Source organism: Apium graveolens, chromosome 3, assembly GCF_009905375.1.
Source record: "Apium graveolens cultivar Ventura chromosome 3, ASM990537v1, whole genome shotgun sequence".
NCBI classification, from domain to species: domain Eukaryota; kingdom Viridiplantae; phylum Streptophyta; class Magnoliopsida; order Apiales; family Apiaceae; genus Apium; species Apium graveolens.
The window spans coordinates 49,062,547-49,090,361 of record NC_133649.1 but is presented as its reverse complement, the minus strand read 5'-3'; the positions used below and the strand labels follow the sequence as shown (position 1 = coordinate 49,090,361).

Sequence of the window (27,815 nt, the reverse complement as noted above, 5' to 3'; positions counted from 1 at the left end):
GGCTAGTACAGTAACATACTAGTTCAAAACAAATCTTTTTCTACTTGTTTTGTTTCGTGGATTGTCTTGTTAGTTTTGTAGTGAGGTGAAGTGACGTGAGGTGATTCTCGTTCTAAGACCCAAGTCCTAGACGTACTAACGGGGAGTTAGTAGTCTTCGCACCGTGAAGAAGAGGAAAAATCCAACACCAGATCACTAAGATCCAAGACCGACACAAGCTAAGGAAGCCAAGTCCACACAAAGGCTCTACAATAACTTTGAAGAAATAGCGGGGAGTTATTGTCTAAGATAAGTTGTGTAGGTAATACATTTACTTTGAGGTGGTGACCCTTGTATTACGCACAAAGATAAATACTTGTAAAAGGTGTAAAGGCTTCTCCGCCTACTAAAGGAGCGAGTTTATTATAAGGGAAAATCCCGAGTCCGGGAGAGGAGCTCGGGGACTAGAGTAGGGGTGAGCGAATCTATTAGAGGTTGCGCTATCGCGAACCAGGATAAAATCACCGTGTGGTATTTTCTTTCCTTGCACTTTATCTTCCGCACATATAAACTGCATAACAACTCGGTAAAGTTTTAAAAAGGGATAAAATATTTTTAAAATGCCTTAACAATTTTTAAATTGGTAATTAAGCTATTCAACCCCCCTTCTAGCTTAAAATAGCCCTCATACGGGACCTTACAAGATGATTGTCTTCCAAACAAATGTCTTTCGACAACCGCCACTACCATAAACAAAGTACACACCACCACTTCCCGACTCAACAGATTTTATAACTTCATTGACAATCTCAAGCTGTTCCAGATTGCAGTTAGAGAAAAGGTCATTAAACTGTGCTTCCATTTCAGTAAGGTTATAACTTGTTTCTTTGACGACCAAATTGTTTAATCCGGTTTGAAGATAACTTGTAGGAGGCTGAGGCAGTTGTTTAAAATGCTTCAATGATTTGCCAATAGACTTGAGTAGTTTATCGATCTCTGTATATTTGGGATTAAATGTTTAATTACAAACAGTAGCATATTATATTTAAGATTAGATTAATTGATCTATTGACATGGAGTAAATAGACAAATACCTGCTAGAGCAAAAAACTGCAGCTGCTTGTCAGAGAAATCGTTGTGGTCATCAACGCGTGAATCACGTCTTTTCATCAATATATCATCTACCATATGGTTCCAATGCTGCTCCCATAATTTTCTGAGGTCAGAAACCTGACAATTAACAATAATATGAACAAACAGTTGACGAATCTGTTCAGGGAAGCTGTTTACTGAACATTCTTTGATAACTGAATGCCATTCTTTATCGTCATCTAGCAAACCTTAACTCTTGCAGGCTTCTTTGAAAGTGGAATGTTGAATTCCTTTAACCGACTTCAGATATTGAAAAGATATGGACCCACGAAAGTTTGAAAACAATAATCGAAGGTACCACAGCTCACCAGCACTGTGGTGAGTGTAAAGAAGACGATCAATTTGACGACCTTTTTTCTGTACAGTCCACACACGATCACTCTCATTCCACACGTAATATTGTGGAATTTCATCATACTTATACTTACGCGCATGTGGGTCATTTCTATTTAAAAGGAAATAGGCTTCAAGCTGACTATGTTTGTGTTGCTCATGACGCACAACTTTTTCTAAAATATCATTCTCTGAAAATGTACAACTTCTTTCACCCGGAAGATGAAATGATAGAAGAAGAACATAAATCGAACGATAATGTATATGATAACCAAAAATTCGATAAGCGGCTTCGGAGGCACAAATGTACCTCCCATCAAAATAAGCATTTATTTCATCAACATCTGATTCTTTTGGACATAAATTATTCTTGTTATGAGTGGTGATTTCTACCGTAGCACGATCATAGCCTTTCAAACAATATTTAAATAAATATTTCAAGCTACGGACATGACAATAAATTTCAACATTCATATGGCACTGATACTTTACCAACAGATCTCGGTTATATGGGATAACCCACCGATTATCAAGATTACTTTTTTCCTTTTGCAACAGCTATTCCAGTATTACGAGGAAGGTAGATTGGGAAACCCGATTGATCGAAATATGTCTCTCTACAGTACCTAGAACATTACAAAAATCATTTTATATATTTAGGGTGTAAAATAATCATTGTGGAAAGTAATTTTGAAGACTGGGAAGAGGAAGCACCAGTGGATCCTGTTTTTGAGAAAGAGTTCCAGCAGCAGCAGTCAAAGTTGAAGAGAAAAGAAGCTGAACTTAAAAAGATATCTCAGATCATTGACATGAGGAAAGACATCCAAAGAATAGAAACTCTTGAAAAGCAACGTCTTCATGACATTAAAGCTAAAGAAAGAAGAAGAGATGTCAAACTGAAGATTGGTGAAAAATGGGATGAAGCAAGAAGAGTTATTGATATACCTCAACTGAGTACAAACAATGATAGGGAGTTTCTACATCTTTTCGACATGCTGGAAATTTCTAATCCAAATAATGACGTGTACATGAATGCTATCAAGACTGAAATCTCAAGGATCTCAGCTACTTTTGACAGATCTCTAAATGAAATGAGCATATTTGTATATTGTCAGAGTGAAGGATCTTTCAAGGTATCACTTCATCTGTTTGAGAATCGTTCTTTATCAGAGATTTGGGTTCTTCTCAACAAAGTCAAAAGAAGCTCAGAATTGAATGAAGTCCTTCATGAAAGGCTAAAAGAGTTTGCTAATAAGGCTAGTCCTCAAGTGGTCAACTTGCCCTTTCAAGTAAGATTCTTTAAGTCGGACTGTCTTCAAATCTGCCAGCTCGATTCACAATCTCTTAAAGACTACTCTGCTAAGCATCTTGTCTGGATGGAACATCACTTAAGAACTGCTGGATACTCATCTGAGTTGAAAACTAAAGCTGCTGATATGATTCAAGCTTATTGTGAAAAGAACATTAAAAGGTATAATCAGTTTAAGAATAAGCTGAAGTCAGTTGGAGTTCAACCAGTTAGACCAGCCAGCTTCACTTTAGAAAAGGATCGTGTTTTTGACAAGGAGTTGCTTCAAGATTTGGAAGAAGGTGAATTCGGAAGGGAAGACAACTGAATTCAATTAGCTCAAAACTTAATGTAATATGCTTAGAGCTTTATGAATCAAGATAGACAAATGTAGTCATATGTTCAGTCTAGAGGAACATCTATCTCGTATTCACTTGTAAATTTCTTTTGGAATCTGGAAAATGTTAAATATAATCCATAACTTTTCTGCTATTTACTTTGCATTACTGTTTATATCTTTTTCTTATTTGTTAGTTGAATTATCCTCTAGGTATTTGTTGTTATTATCTAACAAACAAATAGGGGGAGATTGAAAGGCATATGTCATAGCCTATTTGTTTATTCGAGGATTTAACTCAACTCAAATAAGGATGTAACAAGTAAATAGTGGTTCTATCGTCAAAGAGATCTCACTAAGTAACATATATCTAAGGATTAAGTAACACTGTTCATCTACAGACTTGAGGACTTAATTCACTGGAATAAGCTCAAGAAATTGATCAAGCCTCAGTGATATAAATCAAGATTGTGGATTTAATCAAGTGACAGAGATCTTGTCAGGGTATCAATTAATTACAGGGATTTAATCTGAAGAAAATCAAGTTATTAAGATCAAGACATGAAGAAACATCACAGAAGTTAGTCATTCATGAACCATACAGTACATCGAGTGTCAACATTGAAGTGGTGGAATTGATTCATAATTTTCAGTGATTTTCAGAAGATTGTCAGAAGAGTGGTTGTTGTTCAAGAATAGTATTAATTCTCTATTAATTAATTAAGTCATATAATTTAATTAAGAAAATAAATTATATCTACAAAGATTAATTTATTGATTAATTGAATTAATTGATTAATTAATTCTGAATTAATATTATGTATTTTCATAATCGATTTTGAATTAATATTCAATATTAATTCAGCAAGACAAATATTTGAACTGGTATGACAATTGGATTGTCATACCGAAAGACTTTCCAATTCTTTTAGATTGTCTTGCCGATAGTCTTTCCAGCTCAAAGGATTGTCTTGCCAATAGTCTTTCCAGCTCAAAGGATTGTCTTGCCGATAGTCTTGCTAGTTCAATCAATAGTCTCACCGATTGTCTTGCTTGATAAAAAGGATTGTCTTGCCAACAATTCAAGCGGATTGTTTTGATTACTTAACAACAGAAGCTAATCTTTCAACAACAACATTGAATATCTCAACCAACTGAAGAACACAGAACAAAAAGAAAAGCAGAGAACTTATTATCTTTAACTGCAATATTTCAGGACATTAATTTCTAGTATTTATTGTTAAATCTAAACCACTAGAAATCCTTCTCTTGTTCTTGTGTAACTATCTAGCGGATCAAAATCCCTAGAACTTAATCTCAAATTGCTTTTAGCATTTGATCTTTTTATTTCAAAAATAGAAAAAGTTCATGTCAAATTTATTCTAGATTTGGAATAATTTATTTGAGATTAATCCCTTGTAAACGATACCGTTGTTGCAACACCTTTCAAGTTTAATAATAGTTTTATTTAACTTGAATTTTGTTTCACTTTTTTATTCCGCATTTTATTCGATTAAACGGTATAGTTTGTATTCAACACCCCTTCTACAAACATATTGGGACCTAACATACTGGACTTTACAATTGGTATCAGAGCAGTGCTTTTTAACGTGTTTGTTAAGTGATTTGCAGATTTACAGGCACAACAAAAAGTGATCCGGAATGGCGTATATTAATCCCGTTGGATGTGGTGAAGGTCTATCTAGCTCACGACCTCCTCTATTTGACGGCACCAACTTTGCAACATGGAAAATGAGGTTTCGCATTTATGCTAGATCTCAAGGAGTCAAAGTTTGGATGGCTTTCGAAGACGGTGTTCGCATTCCTACCAAAACTATCGATGACACCATCGTCGAAAAGAAGGTTAGTGAATACAACTTAGAGGAAGAAGCCACAATGAATATAGCCGCAAAGGCGGAAATGGTTCTCACAAGTGCACTTGCAGAAAAAGAATATAAAAGAGTAAATAATTGCAAGTCGGCACAAGAAATGTGGAACAAATTAGTGGTAACCTATGAAGGAACCACTGATATAAAAGATTCTCAGATGGATACATTGATCCAAGAATATGAGAACTTTAAACTCCAAGAAGGAGAAAATATCATCGATATGGAAACAAGATTTTCTCATATAATCGATGAGTTATCTCAACTTGGAAAGAATTATACTCAAAATGAAAAGAATAGAAGAGTGCTCAAATCTCTACCTCCTAGTTGGAAGGTTAAAGTCACTACTATAAAGGAGATGCACAACTTAAATGAGTATAAGATTGATAACCTATTCGGAAATCTTCGTGCTTACGAAGAAGATAATATTCCGGAAAAGGTTGCTCCAAAGGTGGAGGATAAAAAGAAAAACATGGCTCTAAAGGCCATACTAATTGATGAAGATGAAAACGACGAGGAGTTAAACGAGGAACTCCAAAATCTCGATGAGAGTGAAATTGCTCTACTCACGAGACAACTTCATCGTGTGCTTCAAAGCAAAGCTCAAAGATACGGAAAAGGCTTCCTTAAATCAAATAATCATCAAAGAGTTTTTAACTCTAACGGAAGGCCAAATTATTCTTAAAATTATTCTTCCAATTATAAGAGTAATTATCCGTTAACGAGCTACAATAAAGGCAAAGGCAATCAAAATATAAATACCTATAGTAATGCCAATGCCTCTACAAACCATCCGGTTTACACTCCTCCAAAACCCAAAGAATCATCTCCGGAGGAAACACAAGATGTGTGTTTCGAGTGTAAACAACCCGGTCATTATAAAAGAGAATGTCCTAAACTTTCAAAGGGACGAAGTCTCGTGGCCGAAAATGGTTGGGATCTAAGTGAAGATGAAGAAGCTCCGAAAGCTAGTGAAGAAGTGGTCAATCTATGCTTAATGGCTCTCGGAGATGAAACCACCTCAACGGAAATCTCCTCTTCAAATCAAGAGGTAACATCTAACTATGTCTTAATTAAATCTTTATTAGATGAATCTAGTTTATCTCTCGTAGATATGAATAAGCATGATTTAATTGAACTTGTAGTAAGTTATAAAAATAAATATAAAGATGTTGAACAAAGGTTTCATTTGTTATGGTCCGAGAAGATAAAAATTGAGGAAATTTATCATACTCAAAATAAAGAATATACTCGGATGTTGGACTCAAAAGTCCAAGATGAGAATGAGATTACATCTCTAAAAGATCAAAACCATCTCATCAAGATTGAGGTAAATAAACTTCAAGAAAACATACTCAATCTTGAAACGGAGAATATATCATTAATTCTCAAAGACGAAGAGATGGAATGTGAAAAGATACAATTGAATGACAATATTTGTAAACTTCACGTTGATCTATTGAACTTAAAGATTCTAAATGAATCAAATGTTCAAGATATAGAAACATCTTATAAAAATAATCTTGATAAAGAAAAAGAGCTATTAGAAACCATGAGCTTAAAAGTGAAGCTCTAAGGTTAAAAGAAGAAAATTATAAACTCATAGCTCAAGTTGAAGATCAAGAAAGAATCCTTAATAACAAGATTGATGCCTTAAAGAAAGAAAATGAAAATCTTGAAAAAGTCATTCAAAGATTTACAAAAGGCAATAAGATGTTGGATCAAATGGTGCATACAAAAACCTCATATAATCATGAAGGTTTGGGATATAATAAGAATTCCCCTCCTAAAGGAAATACTCGGAGATTTGTATCACCAATAAAGACTTCACCCGAATCACCATCTTATAAATGTTCTTATTGCAATAAAATGGGACATACCATTCAATATTACAAATTCAAGAATGGTGAAATTAAGGGGAAATATGTATGGATTCGCAAGGAATCATACAAGAAAGATGATAAACGTGTGCCTCACAAAAATATGGAATATAAGAATCCAAGGCAACAATGGTCTCATCAACCAACTATGTTTCAAAATAAAAACACACAATATCATACAAATGATAATGCATTTAGAAGGAAACAACCTCTTAGTAGAAATGCTTATGCTAATTACCATGCTAATAATAGATATAATGTTTATCATGCTCCATCAAGATTTAATGATAGCTCTAGGTATTATCTACCTCAAACTAGGCCTTATGCATCTAGAAATATTTACATGCCTAATGATAATTATACCATGCCTAGCTTCTTTCATAAATCAAATGTTATATATGATGTACTAACCCCAGGACCCTCAAGACAAAGGAATACCTATAAATTTAACTAATCATGTATGTAGGTGTGTCTTGCCGCAAAACAAGACATATGGTACCTTGATAGTGGATGTTCAAGACATATGACCGGTAATAAGTCACTCTTGAACAACATTAAAAAGGTTACCGCGGGGAGCGTAACATTTGGTGATAGTAGTAAAGGAAACATTGTCGGCATCGGAGATATCGGAAATGGGAAAGTTAAAATTTCCGACGTTCAATTGGTCAACGGGTTAAGGTACAATCTTCTCTCCATAAGTCAACTATGCGACAATGACTACAAGGTAATTTTCTACACTACTCATTGTTCTATATTAGATAAACTTGGAAAGTTGGTTCTCACCTGCCCTAGAAATAAAAATATTTATACATGTGACATGAGCAAACAAGTAAACGTATGCCTAATCACTATAAAGGATGATCCATGGCTATGGCATCGAAGATTAGGACATGCCAACATGAAGTTGATTAAGAATATATCAACTAAAGACCATGTCCGAGGTATACCAAAACTAAACTATCATAAAGATCATACTTGTGAAGCTTGCGAAGTTGGTAAACAAATTTGAGCTTCTCACAAAACAAAGTTTATGGTATCTACCTCGAGACCTCTCGAGTTACTACATATGGATCTTATTGGTTCGGTTCCCATACAAAGTCTCAGAGGTTTCTCATATACGTTGGTAGTTGTGGATGATTATTCACGATTCACATGGACTGAATTTCTCAAAGCCAAAAGTGATGCTTTTGAGTCCTTCTCATCTTTATGTAAAAGGATTCAAAATCAACAAAATAAAACCATAGTCTATATAAGGACTGATCATGGTAAAGAATTTGAGAATTCAAGTTTCACCAACTTTTGTGATGAACATGGGATCACACATAATTTTTCCGCTCCATACACTCCTCAATCCAACGGAGTAGTTGAACGGAAAAATAGAACACTCCAAGAAATGGCTAGCACAATGCTAAATGAATATCGTCGACCTAAATATTTTTGGGGCGAGGCTATGTCAACCGCTTGCCATATTTTTAATCGGGTTTTGCTACGACCTATAAAACAAAAGACTCCTTACGAGTTATATTTTGGCAAAACTACGAAACTAAGCTACTTTCGAGTATTCGGAAGCAAGTGCTTCATATTAAATTCAAAAGAGTACCTTACGAAGTTTGATCCTAAATCAAACGAAGGTATATTTCTTGGATACTTGAACAATAGTAAAGCTTATCGAGTGTTTAACCTCAAATCGCTTGTGGTGGAAGAATCTATGAATGTCGCTTTTGATGAAAGTAAACCACCGGCGAAATATAAAGATCTTGTTGACCAAGAAAATGTTGAACAAGATGATATTGAAAAGGTTATTTGACAATTCGAAAATATGGATCTCGGGACTCCCGTACATAAAAATCCATTAGAATTGGACGAAAAGGAAGATGAACTTCCTCAAGCAATTCCCACTATAAAAAGTCATCCATTAGATAAGGTACTTGGAGACTTAAGGAAGGGAGTTCAAACGCGGTCACAAGTTCAAAATATTGTGAATCATCTTAGTTTTCTATCTCAAATAGAACCTAAGACCGCAAAAGAGGCTTTATTAGACGAGGATTGGATTTCTGCTATGCAAGATGAATTGCTCCAATTTACTCGTAGTAAAGTATGGGAACTTGTCCCTAAGCCTCATGATACTTCCATTATTGGCACAAAATGGGTATTTTGAAATAAATTAGACGAAAATGGAACAGTAGTTCGAAATAAAGCAAGGTTAGTTGCACAAGGATATACCCAAATGGAAGGTATAGACTTTGATGAAACATATGCACCTGTAGTAAGAATTGAATCAATTCGAATGCTATTGGCTTTTGCTTGTCATAAAAATTTCAAAGTCTATCAAATGGATGTGAAATCTGCATTCTTAAACGGAATTTTGGAAGAGGAAGTATATGTGAAAAACCTCCTGGGTTTGAAGATGCAACACATCCCGATTATGTCTATAAACTATATAAAGCTCTATATGGCTTAAAATAAGCCCCAAGAGCATGGTACGAAAGGTTGAGCAAGTTCCTACTAGACAATAAATTTAAGATGGAAACGGCCGATAAAACCTTATTTACGAGGCAAAAAAAAAAGATGATATATTGCTCGTACAAATATACGTAGATGACATCATTTTTGGGTCAACAAATGATGCACTATGTAAAGAATTCTCTGAAAACATGAGTAAAGAATTCGAGATGAGTATGATGGGAGAATTAAACTTCTTTTTGGGATTGCAAATAAGGCAATCTGATGAAGGCATCCATATCTCTCAATCCAAGTATTGTAAAGAGATGTTGAAAAAGTTCAAAATGGATAATGCCAAACCCATCTCTACTCCTATGTCTACATCCGATAAATTAACGGAAGATCCAAAAGGAATTCCCGTAGACACAAAGAAATATCGAGGAATGATCGGTAGCTTGCTCTATATAACTGCAAGTCGTCCCGATATTCAATATAGTGTTTGTAAGTGTGCTAGGTTTCAAGTAGCACCTAAAGAATCTCATTTATCCGCGGTAAAAAGGATATTGAGATATCTTAAAGGAACCACCGATGTTGGTCTTTGGTATCCAAATGGAATACCATTTGACTTAGTATGTTTTTCTGATTCGGACTATGCCGGGCATTTAGTCGACAGGAAAAGTACTAGTGGTACTTGTCAGTTTCTCGGTGGATGTTTAGTTTCGTGGTTTTCGAAGAAATAAAATTCCGTATCCATCTCAACAACCGAGGCTGAGTATATAGCAGTTGCAAAGTGTTGTGCTCAAATACTGTGGATGAAGCAAACACTAGCTGACTATAATATAAAATTTGATGTGATCTCAATCTTATGCGATAATATGAGTGCTATTGATCTTAGCAAGAATCCCGTATTACATTTCAGATCTAAACATATAGATGTGAGACATCATTTTTTACATGATCATGTCAATAAAGGCAATATAAAAATGACTCATATTGATATTGAGATCAATCTCGCTGACATATTCACAAAACCATTAAATTCCGAAAGATTCACTAAACTCCACTTGGATTTAGGAATGTTGGAATTTATAAAATAATGGTTTATATAAAGAACAGTTGAGAATCATAAAGAAATCTCAACGATAAGGATATTCTCCCGATCAAGTTATTAAGTTTATCTGAAACTCAGATTTGTCAATAAAGAAATTTATTGATCGGGTTAAGATAACTTAAATAGCCCAGATTAACCGGGAAAATAAAATTATTCAAGTGAATATTTATTATTCCATGAGATTTATAAATATTTAGAAATCCTTCTTATACAAATTGATAATTATGTTTCAATTATATATATATATATATCTATATATATCTGTTTTGGTCTTAAATATATATTCTAATTATTTCTAAATACATGTTATTTAAAGTATTTATATATATCTCTTTAATATTTATATATTTAAATATATCCAAATTTTTAAGGATAAATATAATCCAGATATATTTATAATTATTTTTTAGTTTTTCTTATTATCCAGCCCAAATAAAAAAAAATTATTATCCGGCCCAAAAAGCTTCTATATCCAAGCCCATATATTTTAAATATAGAAACTATTTATCAAATCCAACCCAGTTTTTTTTGGCCCAATTTTATTAAGCCCAGTGGCTGATTACATCTTTTAATCCCAGCCATCCATACCTTACCCTAATAAATCCGGGTCGTTCATTTCCTAAAATATAAAAACGTACACTGTTGGTACAGTGCACGCTCTAGTCTATCGATTAACCCTAATCTCTCTCGCCTCTTCTCTCCGTCTCTCTTCTAAAGAACCCTAATTCGTCTTCTTCATTTCTATCTTCAATTCTTGATGAAATTCATCAGATACTATGCTTATATTGCAATAATCATAGTTAAGAATATACGATTAATAAATCGTGGTTGGGTTGGTGAAATCAAATCGATTTCCGATGATAAAAATCGACGATTTATACTTAAATCGAACGAGAATCATCAAATCAGACAGTTTATATATATATACACTCAATTATCTTTGATTTGAATCATTGATTTAGCCAAAACTGACTCGATTTCAAGTTGTATGACAGGAGAAGACGGGAAAATGCTAATTTCTCTAGGAAAAGGAAGACTCTACGGTTGCATGCGACGGAGAAGACTAAATCGGAGGTTGACTCAGTCCGCGACTGAGTCAACCAGGTAAGACCTACTAGTCAGGCTAGACTCTAGGCTCAGGTGTGAAATATTTGTCTATTTAAGTCGTATTGGTTTTGGTAAAGATGTGGTTTAATTTCAGTTTGTGTGTGATCAAATTGAAAAGAGTAGAGTTCGGATTATTGATGAACTTGTTGTCATTTGAGAAATTATCTGATTGGATTTGTATTATCTGGTGGAATTGGTGCTATCTGTTGATTTTGTAATTATTGGTTGAAATTCGGATTATCTGTTGGATTAACATTATTTGGTGGAATTAGTGTTATCTGTTGTTTTTGTGATTTTCTGTTAGAATTCGAATTATCTGTTGGATTTACATTATCTGGTGGAATTAGTGTTATCTGTTGATTTTGTGATTTTCAGTTGGATTTCAGATTATCTGTTCAAACCATGTTTATCTGATGAATTGGTAATCATTTGTTTGAAATAAAGTTGAGTCAAGAAAATAGGGTGATTAATCTGGAATGTATGATTGTTTAAAATGATCACTGTTAAGGGCAATTTGGTTAAGCTTACCCGGACTATAAAATATAAGTGTAAATTATGAGCTGGATAGTTGAAAGTATACTTAACATGCTTGGTTATATTGCTGGTTTGAATTAAAATCTCAGAGAAATTGTTTAAAAATCAGGTCTCAAAATTTGCTTGGTTAATGATGGATTCTTGGTATAAGTTTGACTGATTGTTGATATACTTGAACTAAGTAAGTCAGTGTTCTGATTGTATTGAGTTGCTAGTTCCTTGATGATTCTGTGTAATATTTGAATCCCTATTTTTAAAATAAACCTACCAAGGTGTACTAAAGAATGTTGGTAATTTGGTTTTCAATGACAATTACATATATTTATGTCCTGAGTGCCTATTAATCTCTGTAGAACTATTGAAATGTTTAAATGCTAGTGATCTATGTACTATTAACAGGATGTTATTTGTCTCCTTTATACAACTTATACACATTAGTTTTCAAAGATTTTTTTTAAAAAGGAATCTGTCTTGGATTAATAAGTATTAGTTGTGTTTTAAAGCCTTCTGCTAACACCTGATTATCTTGGTTTCTTGGAATACTTACCTGCTAAACTTTGTGTAATCTTACTGATTAGTATTCTTCCATTTATGAGTGATTTAAGACTGTTGAAATGTTTAAATGTGTGATCAACTAAATGTGCAAGCTGTCCTGATTGAAGTCTTATACAATGAATCTGGATAAGAAATGTCTCCAACCCCTAGTTGCCTATCTGATAGAATGTACTTAGTCTATGTCTGTGTTTATTTATACTTAAGCATTTACAAAAAATCAGATAAGGTATTGTGTACAATGAGTTGTGTAATATAAACTAATACACTCACACACCAGCCCTCACGGTAAGACCTGGCAGGGGAGCCTTGAGCATCCCTGTATCTGGATCACTGCTGTGATTAAAGGCCACTTAGAAAATTAAGGTGGCATTGTATTTTAACTTACTGCATTTAAAGTGTTTTATCTGATATAAATGATCTGAGTATTGTATTTCCTTGAATGCTATTTGAATTAAATGACCACTGATTGTGTATGCTCTGTTATATGTTTAATATGCATGACATTCCTTTGGTTGCATCTCATTAATAACATAATTTCTTGAGAAATAAATGTAACATATCTTATTTGCATTAAAAAATTCAGTTCTTCAATCAAATTCTTTTCACACACAGCTCATCCTTAAATGCTTCTGCACTTATAGTACAGTTCCTGTATAGTAGAGTAAGCTAGGATGTCAACTTTATGTCTCATAGTTTCCAAAATCTGTACTTATGTACTGTTTTGTTTTCTAAAGTAGACACAAAGACAAAGATTTAATACATTCTTTATTTGCTTGCTGAAATAATTTATGAACCTGTGTTAATATGCTGCATTACATCATTCTCTCATATACATCATCCTAGTATCTACTTGGATTTTTGTATAACACAGCCATGCATGCATTAAATGTGTTTCACTGTTCATGAACAGTAAAATTTTAAAAAAAAGAATCTTAAATTTTAAAATCTTTTCACTTTGCATCTGTGTTAAATGGTTATATATACATGCATATCCTATGTGTTGCATTCACACACACACACACACACACACACTAGTTGCATAAATTCCACTTCACTTGCAACATGAACCCAAATGCTAACCCTTTTTACCCTAAACCAAGACCACTGATTGAAAACCCATATCTTCTTGAAGATATGGAGAAAAATCAGTTTCATCACCATAAGACATTTGCCTTCAAACCCGCTCCAACCTCACTACCCAAACACCATCACAAAAGACACCTCCCTTCAAGACAATACAGAAAGGGATATAAAAACCATACCATCCCTTTCTATCAAAGCAGAAAATATCAAAACCCTAAATACCCTAACCCTAGACCTCCTAAACCCTTGCAAGCCAAAGTATACACCAGAAAAGCCGACCTAAGACAAAACACAAACACCTCTATGAACACACCAAAGCCTCCTCCACCAAAACTGTCAAACCCTTCAAACACCAAAAAGTTTCTTGAACTTATCAAAAATGTCCAACCTGGTACTTGTGTTGATGTGAAGGGTGAAGTGGAATTCTTAATTAGAAGGGCTAGGTGGGATGGTCTCATGTATAACTTAGGTAAGCACTATTGCACACACCTCATGGGAGAATTCTATTGTAACATGAATGTCATAAAAGGGGTAGATGGTATATTGCATTTCACTACATCAGTCAACAAAAAGGTAATTTGTGTTAATAACAAAAGCATTAATAGGGCACTGCATTTACCTTTGCATCTGTGTGAGTTGTCTTGTGAGGACATCTTCTCTCTGTTTGTTTTTAACAAATCTGAATTTGAACTAATGCTTGGCACTTTTTGTAAATCTGACATTCCTGATGGTTTATGTGATATTAACTGTGGTATTCATTTCAAACACTTCACTGGCACTTTTCAGCATATTGCTCTAATCATTAGGGCAAATGTTATGCCAAAACCAAATCAAAGTAAGTACTTTGATTTCTTTGATATGAAACTCATGTACCTTTTATGCACAAATAAAATCCACTTCAGGATATCTTATGTTATTCTTTTAAACATGATCAATGCACATCTTGTAGATTATATGCCTTATGGTATGCTAATCTCATCTTTCTTTGCACTTTGCAACATTAACATGCCTGAAGCATTTTCTAATCTTGCTGATTCTCAAATCACTAATGAACACATAAGGCCACAAGTGCCCCTGATGCACTGTGAGCCTCAAGAGGCAACTCCCACAGTTATTCCTCAATTCATTAGAGAGGAAGATGTGTTTCTGTCTAAGTTTAAGTCTGTTAAAACCATGTTTCATGAACTAAAACTTGAACTTAAGAGGGTTAAGGAAGAGAATAATGAGATTAAAGAGAAAGTAGGAGCACTAGAGAGTCTCACTGCCTCTTGCAAACATAGAATTGCATATTTAGAGCATTTGGCTGCATCTACTCTAGGAACTCCTTGCATGAATGATCATGATATTATCTCTTCTTTTCAAGTCCCTATGCATGAAAACACTGCTATGATTCATGAGTTAGAAGAAGTTAATGTGGGTGCTAAGGGTCAACTGATTGATAATTTGCCTGATTTGGTTCATATCTGTGATGCTGATGGAAATGTGATTGGTTAAGTTTGCTTGAGTCTGCTGTTTGGTGAAGTCTGTTATATGATGTTGTACTGGTACTTGCTGTTATGTACCTATTTTGCTACTTTCTGATGTAGTTATAATTTGTAAGGATTCTGTGTTGGGGTATGTAATATTTAAACCTTGTGATCTTTGAATTTCAGAAGTGTATGCACTTCTTTGGTTTGTAATGACTTAAAACATGTTCAGGATTTTGTTCTAAATAATCAGTGAACCACTGTTACGACCGACATTTTATGTAATATTATTTGTGGATTTGGTATAATATTAAAGTCAAATGAAAATATATTCATTGATTGTACGCTAGTGTGAGTGAAAATTTCTGCATTATAAATTTGCTTTGTGTAGTATATGATTTTTTTTCAAAGCAAGAGTTTATTTAATTTCTTTATTATTGATTTATAAGAAATATTCTAAGCTTTGGAAAAATTTTCTTTTAAAAGGAATTTTGTTCACAAATTTTGAAAATGATTTTATAAAGTCTCTAAAAATCCAAGTTATTTTATGGTATAAATTTTATAATTTTTGAACTTGTATTTTATTTTATAAAAATAAATCATTATAAATTTTAGTTGTCATATTTAGCAAATTACAAGAAACCCTTGCATGCAAACCACCCTCTCATTCTTTTCAAGGACAAAGAGGACAATTCCAACCCCACTAACTCTTATTTTTTAGCCAATTTCCTTCTTTACCCTTGCATGCAAAATGCACCAAGTATAAGTGAAGGGATAGACTTGTCAATTCTCCTTTCCACTCAAATTTTGTCAAATCAAATACTATAAAAACAAGCAAATGTCATGATCATTCTCATACTCCACCCACACCTCACTCTCTCCTCCCTCCCCTTCTCCCTCCTCTCGGCCCTCCCTCCCCCTCACTCTCGGCCTTTAGCCGAGAACCACCCCTCCCCATTTTTCTTTATTTCTCCACCAAGCTTCTACTCTTTATACAAGTAAATGTTATCTCCCATACCATGATCATTCATATTCCAAAGAGTTTTGAGTAGAAAGTTTAAGTTTAAGGGTTGCATGTAAAGGTTTTAGTGAAACTCAAAATACAATTTTGATTCTTATGGATTTAAGGTTGTTTTTGAGAGGACTACAATGAAAGGATAAGTGCCAAGTCTTGAGAAGGAAACTCTTGATGATTTAATGGCCATTTCCATCCATTTCATTCGGCCATGATCATATGGGAGCCGAATGAATGGTCCTTGAAATCATTCTTGCTGTTTTGATCAATTTTTGCATGTTTATGTGATAATGACTTGAATTTTGTGGTGAAAATTTGATAAAACTCCTTGCATGCTAAGTGATCATCTAGGTATACCTTATGCTAGGCTTGCATGTCAATTTTAAGATGGAATATATGTAGAAAATATGTTGTTTTGGTTTGAAAAACCCGAAGGCATGCATGCATGTGGATTTCTCTTAGAATGTTGTAAGATTTTGATCATTTGGAAAGATTTTGTTAGTGAGCCTTAATTTCAGTAGGAATAATGTGTTAATATTGATTTATGCTTCTTGTTGCATGGTAATAATTCGTGGTTATCTTTTATAAAAATATATATCTTGTTGTTTCAAAAGCATGAAGATTTGTGATTTGTGAAGTGTAGTCTCTTTTATTTTGCCATAATTGTACCTTAGGTAAGGATGATCTCACCAAGGTTATTTTGAGAAAAAGGGAGTTAGTTCAGTAGAATACCATGTATAAGTCTTGGTTTAAGTATTTAGTTGTTGTTAGTTGAGTTTGTCAAGTCAAAACCTTGGAAAATGAGAGTTATAGTTTCTGCAGAAAAATCAGTATAGCACCCTGAGGTTTAGAGTGAGTTTTGACCATGTCATTGGTGTGCACTTTGAGGCCCAAGCTACCAGAAGTTAGTATTGGGAGTATATAATAGGTTTTAGGAGTTGGTTGGAGGTTTGCATGTCATTTGGTTAGGTGCACAAGTAGAATCACAAAATCTGTCCAGCAGGGGACAGTTTTGTTGCAACTTGGAAATAGGGAGATTTGACCATGTCATGGGTAGGCCCTCATTAGGACCAATTGGGCCTTAGTTAGAGGGTATGTCAGAGAAGTTTTTCCAATCATAGTTCATAGGATATGAGCTAGAACCATGTGTCACAAGTTAATTCAAGTCAGGGCATTTTCTGCCCAGAAAAACAGGGGAACCGTGGACTTTTAGCTTAGGCCCAAGAAGGCCCAAGCCAGGACCTTGAGCCACATAAAGTTTGTGAGATGCCCTTAGGTCAGGAGAGTCTTGTGTAAAAGTTTTGAAGAAAAACTTGTAGTTTAAGAGTGTCTAATGTACTCAAGAAACCATAGTTGTCATTCTGAAATTTGCACCAGTGAGCACTATCACTTATCACATAGTTTTAGAACACTTAGAAGTGAGTATTAGGTCGACCACCATAGTTGTAAGATAGTATAAGGTTAGTAGAGCAAAAGGCACAAGTGAGGGTCAATAGGTTTTGAATAATTTAGGAAAGGCACATCGAGTTAGGAAGCCAAAATTAGAAGACCTTGTCTAGTTTAGCGACCAAGTGACTTAAGTGGTGAGTCGAGATCATCCAAGCCTAGTGTTGCATTATGGTATATATGGTGTTATTTGGTGTTAATATATGATATGTGAATATGTGGCTATGTGTGTGCAATTATAATTTAAAAGTGAATATAAATTAAGTGCATATAGGCCTAAGTGCCATCCGTGTTTAATTTCGAGTTGTAAATAGGTTAGGTTGGTGAGAATATATTATAACGAGGATTATTATTATTTATGTAGGATCTCGAGACGAGGGAAAACTTGCCATAAAAGTTGAGTGAAGCTCCAGTTGTTGCTCCTACCAGTCAGACCAGACCAGCCTATCTCAAGGCAAGTAATTCAACTTGACCTTCGTATTTACTACGAATAGTTCTTATATATTGATGCAATTATCCTGAGTCATTTGATATATTTAAATCAAGCGTATCTTTTGTTTATCTTTGAGTTACATAGAGATGCCATGAACCCTCGAGTACGTATTGCAAGTAGTTCAAAAGTCTTTCATGATAGTTTAATGCCATGATAAAATGAAGAGTTGATATATTACTTGATGGATCCTCTTGATTAACATGTTGATGTTTCCTAAGTATTAATATCTCATCCTGATACTTGAACCCCTATAGAACCTTACTTTGAATTCTGATAGTCAGATACTTACCAGCTTGATTCCTCATTGATTGATACCCTCTTTCTCATCCTAAAGCTTGACAATTCTGATATGTCCTGAGTTATAGATCATTCTTCATACCTTAACACCCTTAGTATTCATGAAGCTTACCTTCTTGATGATCCAGCACTTGAACCTTGATGAGAAACCATTGCTTTGAGCCCAAATTGGCATTACCCTTCATATTATCCATTAGCCTCACTAAATCCTCTTGTCCAATCTTTGATATATGAAAACCATTCAATTACTTGAATAGAGAATAGTTTTGTGAATCATGGCTCTGATATTCAGTACCTTGTTTCCCGTGTTTCGAGTTGATCTATAATCCCTTGATAAAAATGTTTACAGTCAAAAGAGATTTTGTCATATTTCGGCATCAGTTTTTGAAATAAATAAAATATGGGTTTTCAGTCCCAAAGGGGGATAAATGTTTTCTTGAATGGTGGATCTGGACTGAGACGCGAGCCCTTTCCGCACTTATATTAAGCTTAAAAGTTGCCTAGGGATTCCCAATAATGTTTTAGAACCCAGCGAGGTTCGGGATTACTTCGCGGCTGATCACCGGCTGTAATCCGTAGCGTCATAAAATGATTTTGATTAAGACATGACTTTAAAATTGTTTTGATGCAAGCAAAATGATGCCATCTCATATAGTTTTTATCTCTCGTTACCTTTGGTTATGACTTTCCATTGTCATTCTTAAAAGTATATCTCAATTTATGTTTTGTGTCGTACTGTTAGCACTTGTTGAGCATTTGGCTCACTTCTTGCTTTACCCTTATATTACAGCTAGCAGCTATGGTTAGATTCAAGCAGACTGCCCGTAAGACCTGTGATGCTGATGCTTATGTTCGAGCTCAGGTAGAATAAGTAATAATAGTTGTGTGAGGACTCGGTATTTGTAATCAGATGTAATAGCTGGTAGTGTTGGGCTGTTCCAAACCCTAAACTGTAAGATCTTGGAGTTGGTTGTGTATTCTTCATTTAAAATATTGTAATAGCTATATCTATTTTGCTATTTAAGTTGGGGGTGTGACAACCACACTGATTATTAAAAACACTTTTGATAATATATCATGGCTTGTTTATTACAAATCTGTCTTTATCTATCTTATGCGGGAAATTGTAAGCATTGTCCTGTGTCTCTATTCTAAATTTGGACTATATTGTTAGAATAAGGGTCAATAATGCTTATCGGATTCAGTCTAGTTGTCCTCTGCCTAGTCCAGTATCTTGTGACAATTAGTAACTTCTGAGTTATATTTAAAAAAATTATATTTATAATATCAGAAATCAAATTTTATGGTTTTAACCATTCTGCAGTATGTTCATCGTTAATAAACTTAAACTGATTTGATGCATGTACTATGAACAAACACTTTATACAATATATAGGCACTCTGTCTTGGACATCCTACTATGCACTGTTATGACTAACAGATTACCTCAGGGTAGTCATTTTGTATCTAATTGACATGCAGAAATAGTCACATGTCCCAGAATGGACTCAAGAAGAAAAGAATGGGTACATTGAGCTTTGTGCATCCAGCAAAAGTCTCACCAAGGTTGCAAGGCACCACTTAAACTTCCCAGCAAACAGTCAGGATGCATAAGGTAAAAACAGGTATATACTTTCCACAACTCCTCATTTTACTTCACATACACACACTAAGGTGTTGTATTATATTCCAGTCTTGAACCAATCCAACTGCATCCTTTGTGGTAATTGGCTGTGTAAAATTGTTAGTAATATGGATTTATATGTATTGTTTTTCGGTCATTTTAGAAATGTGATTCTTCCCTAGAATGTATTAGATCTCCAAACTATGTAATCTGTTACTCAGACCTTGATTAGACAGTTTGTATTAGTGTTAGAATTTGTAAACTTACAATTTAGCCAGAATTGTCTAAAGGACAAAATAGTGTGTATTAGTGTTAGACTTTGTACCAAGAACACAGTTTGTATTAGTACAGTTATTATACCTTGTGGTTGCTGAATTATGTTCTCCAGAATGTAAAACATTTAGACTGTTGTTTGTACTAATCAAGATATACTCCATATTGCAAAAGAATAAAAATGGCTTAGTACAAGTTGTCTAAAAATGATGAACTTGCTACAATCTTAACTGACCTTTAAATATAAGTGGCTAAATTCACACCTTCTATAAAAGCTGTTCTAAACTACATCTTTGGTAATCAATTTGGAAAGGGGTATTAACATTTACTTCATATCTTTTAAATTCAAATCATGCATGCTTAAAAATAGTTCTTCTATTTTTGATTTACAAAAACTATATTAATCTGTTTCCTCAATACATGCAAAGATTACAAATACCATGCATACAATATAGAATTCATCCTTATATGCTCAAACTGCATGCACTTGACTAGATCTGTGATCACATTTCCATGCTTACCTAATCAATTCTGTTAAATAAAACTCTTCCTCATAAATATATATACACTCTTTTTGGAATATACTAAACAAAAGGGGAAGAGAATTTGTGATCCATTTCAACAAATATACTTGCTATCTTTTTGATATATAATGATCTATCTGTGTTCTATTATTGCATGATACATCTAACAAAGTATTTTGCAAGATCTCAAGAAAGAGAATTAATATCTAAGTAAATAAATGCTTTATGTGCAAAATATTTTTCAAAAATTCATGCATACACCAATGGGAAGCACACACTGATAATTTTATGTTTGTTTGGCAAATACCAAAAAGGGGAAGATTAAAAGGATATCTTCGATATATTATTTATTTTGGTATTTGGATTAAACATAAAATTAAAGAACACATAGATCCTCTTCATTAGGACATGAATTTAATTGATCCAAATCAAAGTCAAACTAGCAAAATCATGTATTTTAAACAGATAAAAGAGATATTCCATTCTTGCAAAATATCAAAACTATATCTTTATGGAATATATCTCTAAGGAAATATGATCGAAGAAGAAACATCAAGATATGATATTTCTTAGATCTGTGTTGCAACAGGAATATGGCAACAAGCTCGAATAAAGAATATATCAGAGATATTCTTTAGAAGTCTCGTGCTATATCAAAAACATTTCCAAAATATATCTCTACATATAATCAAAAGAGTTTTTATTCAAAGATTATTAATATTCATGATTGGAATATTAATATCCAGTTCTGCAATTCATTTCTGTATACTCACAGTAATTTTCTCCCGTTTCGTAAAATCAGCATTTCTCGGAGAAAATTATTCAAAAACAAATACTCAAACACATTTCCTATCACCCAAATATATCTCATATATTAGGAAATATATTTTAAATATTTATACAAGTCAAAACTTTGGTCAAAAGATCCATCTCCTTTATTTCAAGACCAATGGTATTTTTACTCGGAAGAAAGGCTGAGAGAACAGTTCCAATTTTAGATAAAATACTTCCACATGCTATAATGACTTGAAATTTGGTATGGATCATTTAAATGGTATTTTCTAAGTATGGTAAAAATTTCGTAGCTTTCATAGAATTTTTGTCCGGGCACAAAAATCGAGGTAGTTGGTCCCACAGTTGACCAAGTTTGACCTAGCTACCATTGACTAAAGTTGACCAAAACTTGCAGGACATCATTTTATATTATTTAGGTAATTATCATATTTTTTATGATATTTATTTAAGTATTTTTGGGGTGGTCATAATTAATGGTGTTTAATCCTTAATTAAAGTAATTAAGGAATGATTAAAATAAAAGAAAAATATATATTTAATATATATATATATATATATATATATATATATATATATATATATATCAGCTGAGATTTGAATGAGTACTAGCTTGTGCTTCCTTTCCACTTGCAAAGAAACACAACCTACTTGCCGTGTCATCAATCCATGTGATACACTCCATCCACCATCCATTCCTTCTCAAATCTTCACCATTCATTCCACCTAATTTCTCCTATAAATAAACCCCCACCCTAACCCATTTTCAATAAGCTAAAGAGCCACAAAGTTGCTGGGATTTTTTGAAGAAGTGCTTCTCTGCATCTCTTTCAAATTCTATACACACACTTCTTCTCAAAAACCTTCTCTCTCTTCTATATACTTACATATATACAAGGTTTTTGAAACCCAAGCTTAGCTTCACCCAACCAAGCTTTATCCCACCAAGTGAGCTCATCCACTACCACTTCCCGACCTCCCGAAGGGCTGCCCAAGTTTGACCAAAGTGCCAAAATTCAGCCGAATCTCTGGCGAATTTTTCCGGCGAACTTTTCCGACCGTTTTTCAAAAGTGGTTAGTTTTAGCTTCTTATTTGAGTTCTTTGTATTTAAGTTTTGTACTTAACTTCTCTACTTCGTCTTAAGCTCTAATACAAGCTCTCTTATAAAGGAAGTTCTCGGGGAGAACTTAGATTCAAACTCGGAATTCGAATAAGTACTTGATCTTCGTAAAAATCATTCCAACGAGAAGATCTAAAAAGAAAAGTACTTTATCTCCAAGGGGAGATTATATTTGACACAAGTACGAGTTATCCAATTATTTCTTACACTTTAACTGGATCTTGGCTAACATTCATTCGTACTCATAATATAATTACGAAGTTTAAGTGTAATCCTTTCTAGCATCTTCAGTGCTCTCCGGGGGATTATTACTTGTCTCATATAAACACTTCGTAATTTGTCAAATCTTAAAACGGATGGTACGAGTTAGACAATTACTTAACGCTCTTTAATTGGATCTTGTCTAACTAATAACGTACATATAAAATATTACGAAGTAAAAGTGTAATCCATTCTAACATCTTTAGTGTTCTGGGGTATTATAGCTTGTTCCATATAAACTACTTCGTAATCATCCGTTAAAATTAAGGATGAATCAAATCCACGAGTTAGCCAATTAATTTACGCTATTTAATTGGTTCTTGGCTAACACATATCGTGTATATAAAAAATTACGAGTCATATCGTATAAGCCCCTTCTAACATCTTTCAGTGTTCCGTGGGGTTATACTACGATATCTATAAAATACTCGTAATTATTCCTCCAAACTTCGAAAGCACAATCTTAAGCCAATTAATTGCACTTATTTAATTGGATCTTGGCTAAGACTCATAAATCTTATAAACATGCTTGAAGTTAAAAGAGTATACTTTGACCTTATAATCGTCAATATACAAGTATACCTTAAAACCTTAAGTTGATATACTTAAAGGTAAAATTACAACCCCGAGGTTGTAATTAAAGTATTCTTCGATCCATAAATACTTAATCGAAAGAAGAAGAATACTAAAGAAGTCATAAGCCATAAGTGCTTAATATAAAAAAGGACTTCTCATATTACTCCACAACTTTATTAAATCTATAAAGGAGTAATTATAAATATACTTGACCATCTTGTATTATTCTATGTCAAGTATAACTAATCAGTTTTAATATTCTTATTTGGATATTATACTACTTGTGGGCTAGTACAGTAACATACTAGTTCAAAACAAATCTTTTTCTACTTGTTTTGTTTCGTGGATTGTCTTGTTAGTTTTGTAGTGAGGTGAAGTGACATGAGGTGATTCTCGTTCTAAGACTCAAGTCCTAGACGTACTAATGGGGAGTTAGTAGTCTTCGCACCGTGAAGAAGAGGAAAGACCCAAGACCAGATCACTAAGATCCAAGACCGGCAAAAGCTAAGGAAGCCAAGTCCACACAAAGGCTCTACAACAACTTTGAAGATATAGCGGGGAGTTATTGTCTAAGATAAGTTGTGTAGGTAATACATTTATTTTGAGGTGGTGACCCTTGTGTTACGCACCAAGATAAATACTTGTAAATGGTGTAAAGGCTTCTCCGCCTACTAAAGGAGCGAGTTTATTATAAGGGAAAATCCCGAGTCCGGGAGAGGAGCTCGGGGACTAGAGTAGGGGTGAGCGAATCTATTAGAGGCTGCGCCATCGCGAACCAGGATAAAATCACCGTGTGGTATTTTCTTTCCTTGCACTTTATCTTTCGCACATATAAACTGCATAACAACTCGGTAAAGTTTTAAAAAGGGATAAAATATTTTTAAAACGCCTTAACAATTTTTAAATTGGTAATTAAGCTATTCAACCCCCCTTCTAGCTTAAAATAGCCCTCATACGGGACCTTACAAGATGATTGTCTTCCAAACAAATGTCTTTCCACAACCGCCACTACCATAAACAAACACACCACCACTTCCCGACTCAACAGATTTTATAACTTCATTGACAATCTCAAGTTGTTCCAGATTGCAGTTAGAGAAAAGGTCATTACACTGTGCTTCCATTTCAGTAAAGTTATAACTTGTTTCTTTGACGACCAAATTGTTTAATCCGGTTTGAAGATAACTTCCAGGAGGCTGAGGTAGTTGCTTAAAATACTTCAATGATTTTCCAATAGACTTGAGTAGTTTATCTATCTCTGTATATTTGGGATTAAATGTTTAATTACAAACAGTAGCATATTATATTTAAGATTAGATTAATTGATCTATTGACATGGAGTAAATAGACAAATACCCGCTAGAGCAAGAACTGCAGCTGCTTGTCAGAGAAATCGTTGTGGTCATCAACGAGTGAATCACGTCTTTTCATCAATATATCATCTACCATATGGTTCCAATGCTGCTCCCATAATTTTCTGAGGTCAGAAACCTGACAATTAACAATAATATGAACAAACAATTGACGAATCTATTCAGGGAAGCTACTTACTGAACATTCTTTGATAACTGAATGCCATTCTTTATCGTCATCTAGCAAACCTAAACTCTTGCAGGCTTCTTTGAAAGTGGAATGTTGAATTCCTTTAACCGACTTCAGAGATTGAAAAGATATGGACCCACGAACGTTTGAAAATAATAACCGAAGGTACCAAAGCTCACCAGCACTGTGGTGAGTGTAAAGAAGATGACCAATTTGATGGCCTTTTTCTGTACCGTCCACACACGATCACTCTCATTCCACACGTAATACTGTGGAATTTCATCATACGTATACTTACGCGCATGTGGTTCATTTCTATTTAAAAGGAAATAGGCTTCAAGCTGACTATGTTTGTGCTGCTCACGACGCACAACTTTTTCTAAAATATCACTCTCTGAAAATGTACAACTTCTTTCACCCGAAAGATGAAATGATAGACGAAGAACAGAAATTGAACGATAATGTATATGATAACCAAAAATTTGATAAGCGGCTTCAGAGGCACAAATGTACCTCCCATCAAAATAAGCATTTATTTCATGAACAGCTGATTCTTTTGGACATAAATTGTTCTTGTTATGAGTGGTGATTTCTACCGTAGCACGATCATGGCCTTTCAAACAATATTTAAATAGATATTTCAAGCTACGGGCATGACAACAAATTTCAACATTCATATGGCACTGATACTTTACCAGCAGATCTCGGTTATATGGGACAACCCACCGATTATCAAGATTACTTTTTTCCTTTTGCAACAGCTATTCCAGTATTACGATGAAGGTAGATTGGGAAACGCGATTGATCGAAATATGTCTCTCTACAGTACGTAGAACATTACAAAAATCAGTTTATATATTTAGGGTGTAAAATAATCATTGTGGAAATTTTAATACAAATATTTATCTTACTTTTTAGGAAAATGCTTGCTACACTTCATTTCTTTCATGCAAGGGGACTTTGTATTCTCTAGACCACATGGACCATGAATCATTAAATATTTGACTGCTTCATAACCTACAGGATCAGTAAGTGGGTCCGGAATCTCCGCACTTACAAACTTGTCTACATTTGCAGCAAGATTCCTCTTCGATTCATCATCAAGCCAAATCAACATATGAACATGGGGGAGACCACGCTTTTGAAACTCAACAACATACATTACTGTAAATTAAAGTTTTATTAATTATTGTGATGTTGTCATATAGGTGCAAATTGAACAAAGACATCATCATATGCCTACATAACGTGAATCTAAACAACACAAAAATAAAGCTTACAAATTCACATATGACCATGGGGGATAACACTATTCTTTAAAGTCCACAACGTAGATTACTGTAAATTCATGATATTCCACTATTATATTTTGTACCATATTTTATTCTTATTAACATTACGGGATTAATGAGTTAAGGTTTTTACCTTCAATACATTTACCAAAATAGTCCTTTCTTCTTTACATCATCCAATAGTTGTTCAAGCTTTATATGGAAAACACGTGATATTATGTCAGGAGAGTCTCTTGCTGCACAATTAAGGAGTAATTCCATCATTTTAAGAATCTCATCCCAGAGAGGGTTACATGTCATAGTAATAAAGATGTCAGGATGCCCTACTACACGACACACTGCAAGAGCATCCTGAAAATTCTGCTGCATATATCTCCTAGAACCGGTAAAATTTGCAGGAAGTATGAAACCTTTTCCTATAATAGAGGCATCGGTTGCTCCAATAACAGATTTCTTCGCTAATGAATTGTATAAATCACTTCTGAGGTTGGTTTGATGAGTACGTGTTAGGGCGAAAACACGCGCTAATAACACGCGCTAATAACACACGCCAGTATACGCGTTTGCAAGTAATATAGAATACTTTCTAGTTCGTTCCCACAGAGACTCAGACTAATTATGTTCAATTAACTCACTCACCAGTGTATGATTACTTCTCAATGTTAAGACAATAACACTTAGATTGATTAACTAATTATTAACTACAATTAACTACTATAATTAACCACTTAATTAACACTCGAATTAACTATATTAAAACACTCATGAGATCACAACTTCATTACTACTTCCTTCAATAGCTATTATTATTACCCTTAGCATGCAACAATGATGATATTAATCGAATAACACGAAACTGATAAAAGCCAACTTTCATTGTACTAGTACCATTCTACCAAACATCCACAATTAAGATAGAAGTTGAATAGGCATCAATTATGTTGAGTCCCCATATGTCTACAGAAAATGACATCATAACGATTTAAGCACAAGTTATTCCTTTTGATTACACAGGGCGAATAAAACGGTTAGAGTTACCCACTAATCATGCATACTCGTACATGAACCTATGCTAGCATGGCAAGTTCTAAATCTCAAGATCCACCATCGCTTCACAAGAGATTAACACCCTATCTTATATGTTCGCGACGCACATAAGACGAATGCGCACAACCAATACTAGATATCATACAATCATCACACACTAAGGTATTAAACAATTAACTAAAGAACTCCATAGTAAATCCGTTACGACCCCATGATCACGATTAGCCCATGATAGCACTCATCATCATCATGGGTTCATATGAAAACATGATAATAACACACAATAATAATAACTAAAAACTACTTATATTAAACCAGAGTACGTCACAAGAGCAAATAGGTTCAAAGTAAAGAAAACT

At 34.1% G+C, this 27,815-nt stretch overlaps 1 protein-coding gene across 1 annotated transcript; it reads right to left on the bottom strand.

The window, feature by feature from the left end:
- Positions 1-676: 676 nt before the first annotated feature.
- Positions 677-26,279, bottom strand: LOC141714197 (uncharacterized). Its single transcript, XM_074517728.1, has 9 exons — positions 26,029-26,279; positions 25,860-25,937; positions 25,297-25,762; positions 24,948-25,066; positions 2,004-2,090; positions 1,430-1,906; positions 1,320-1,371; positions 1,074-1,209; positions 677-975 (listed from the first exon to the last, which is right to left on the bottom strand). Exons 1-9 carry the CDS (start codon positions 26,277-26,279, stop codon positions 677-679), a joined length of 1,965 nt encoding a protein of 654 aa, XP_074373829.1.
- Positions 26,280-27,815: the final 1,536 nt, after the last annotated feature.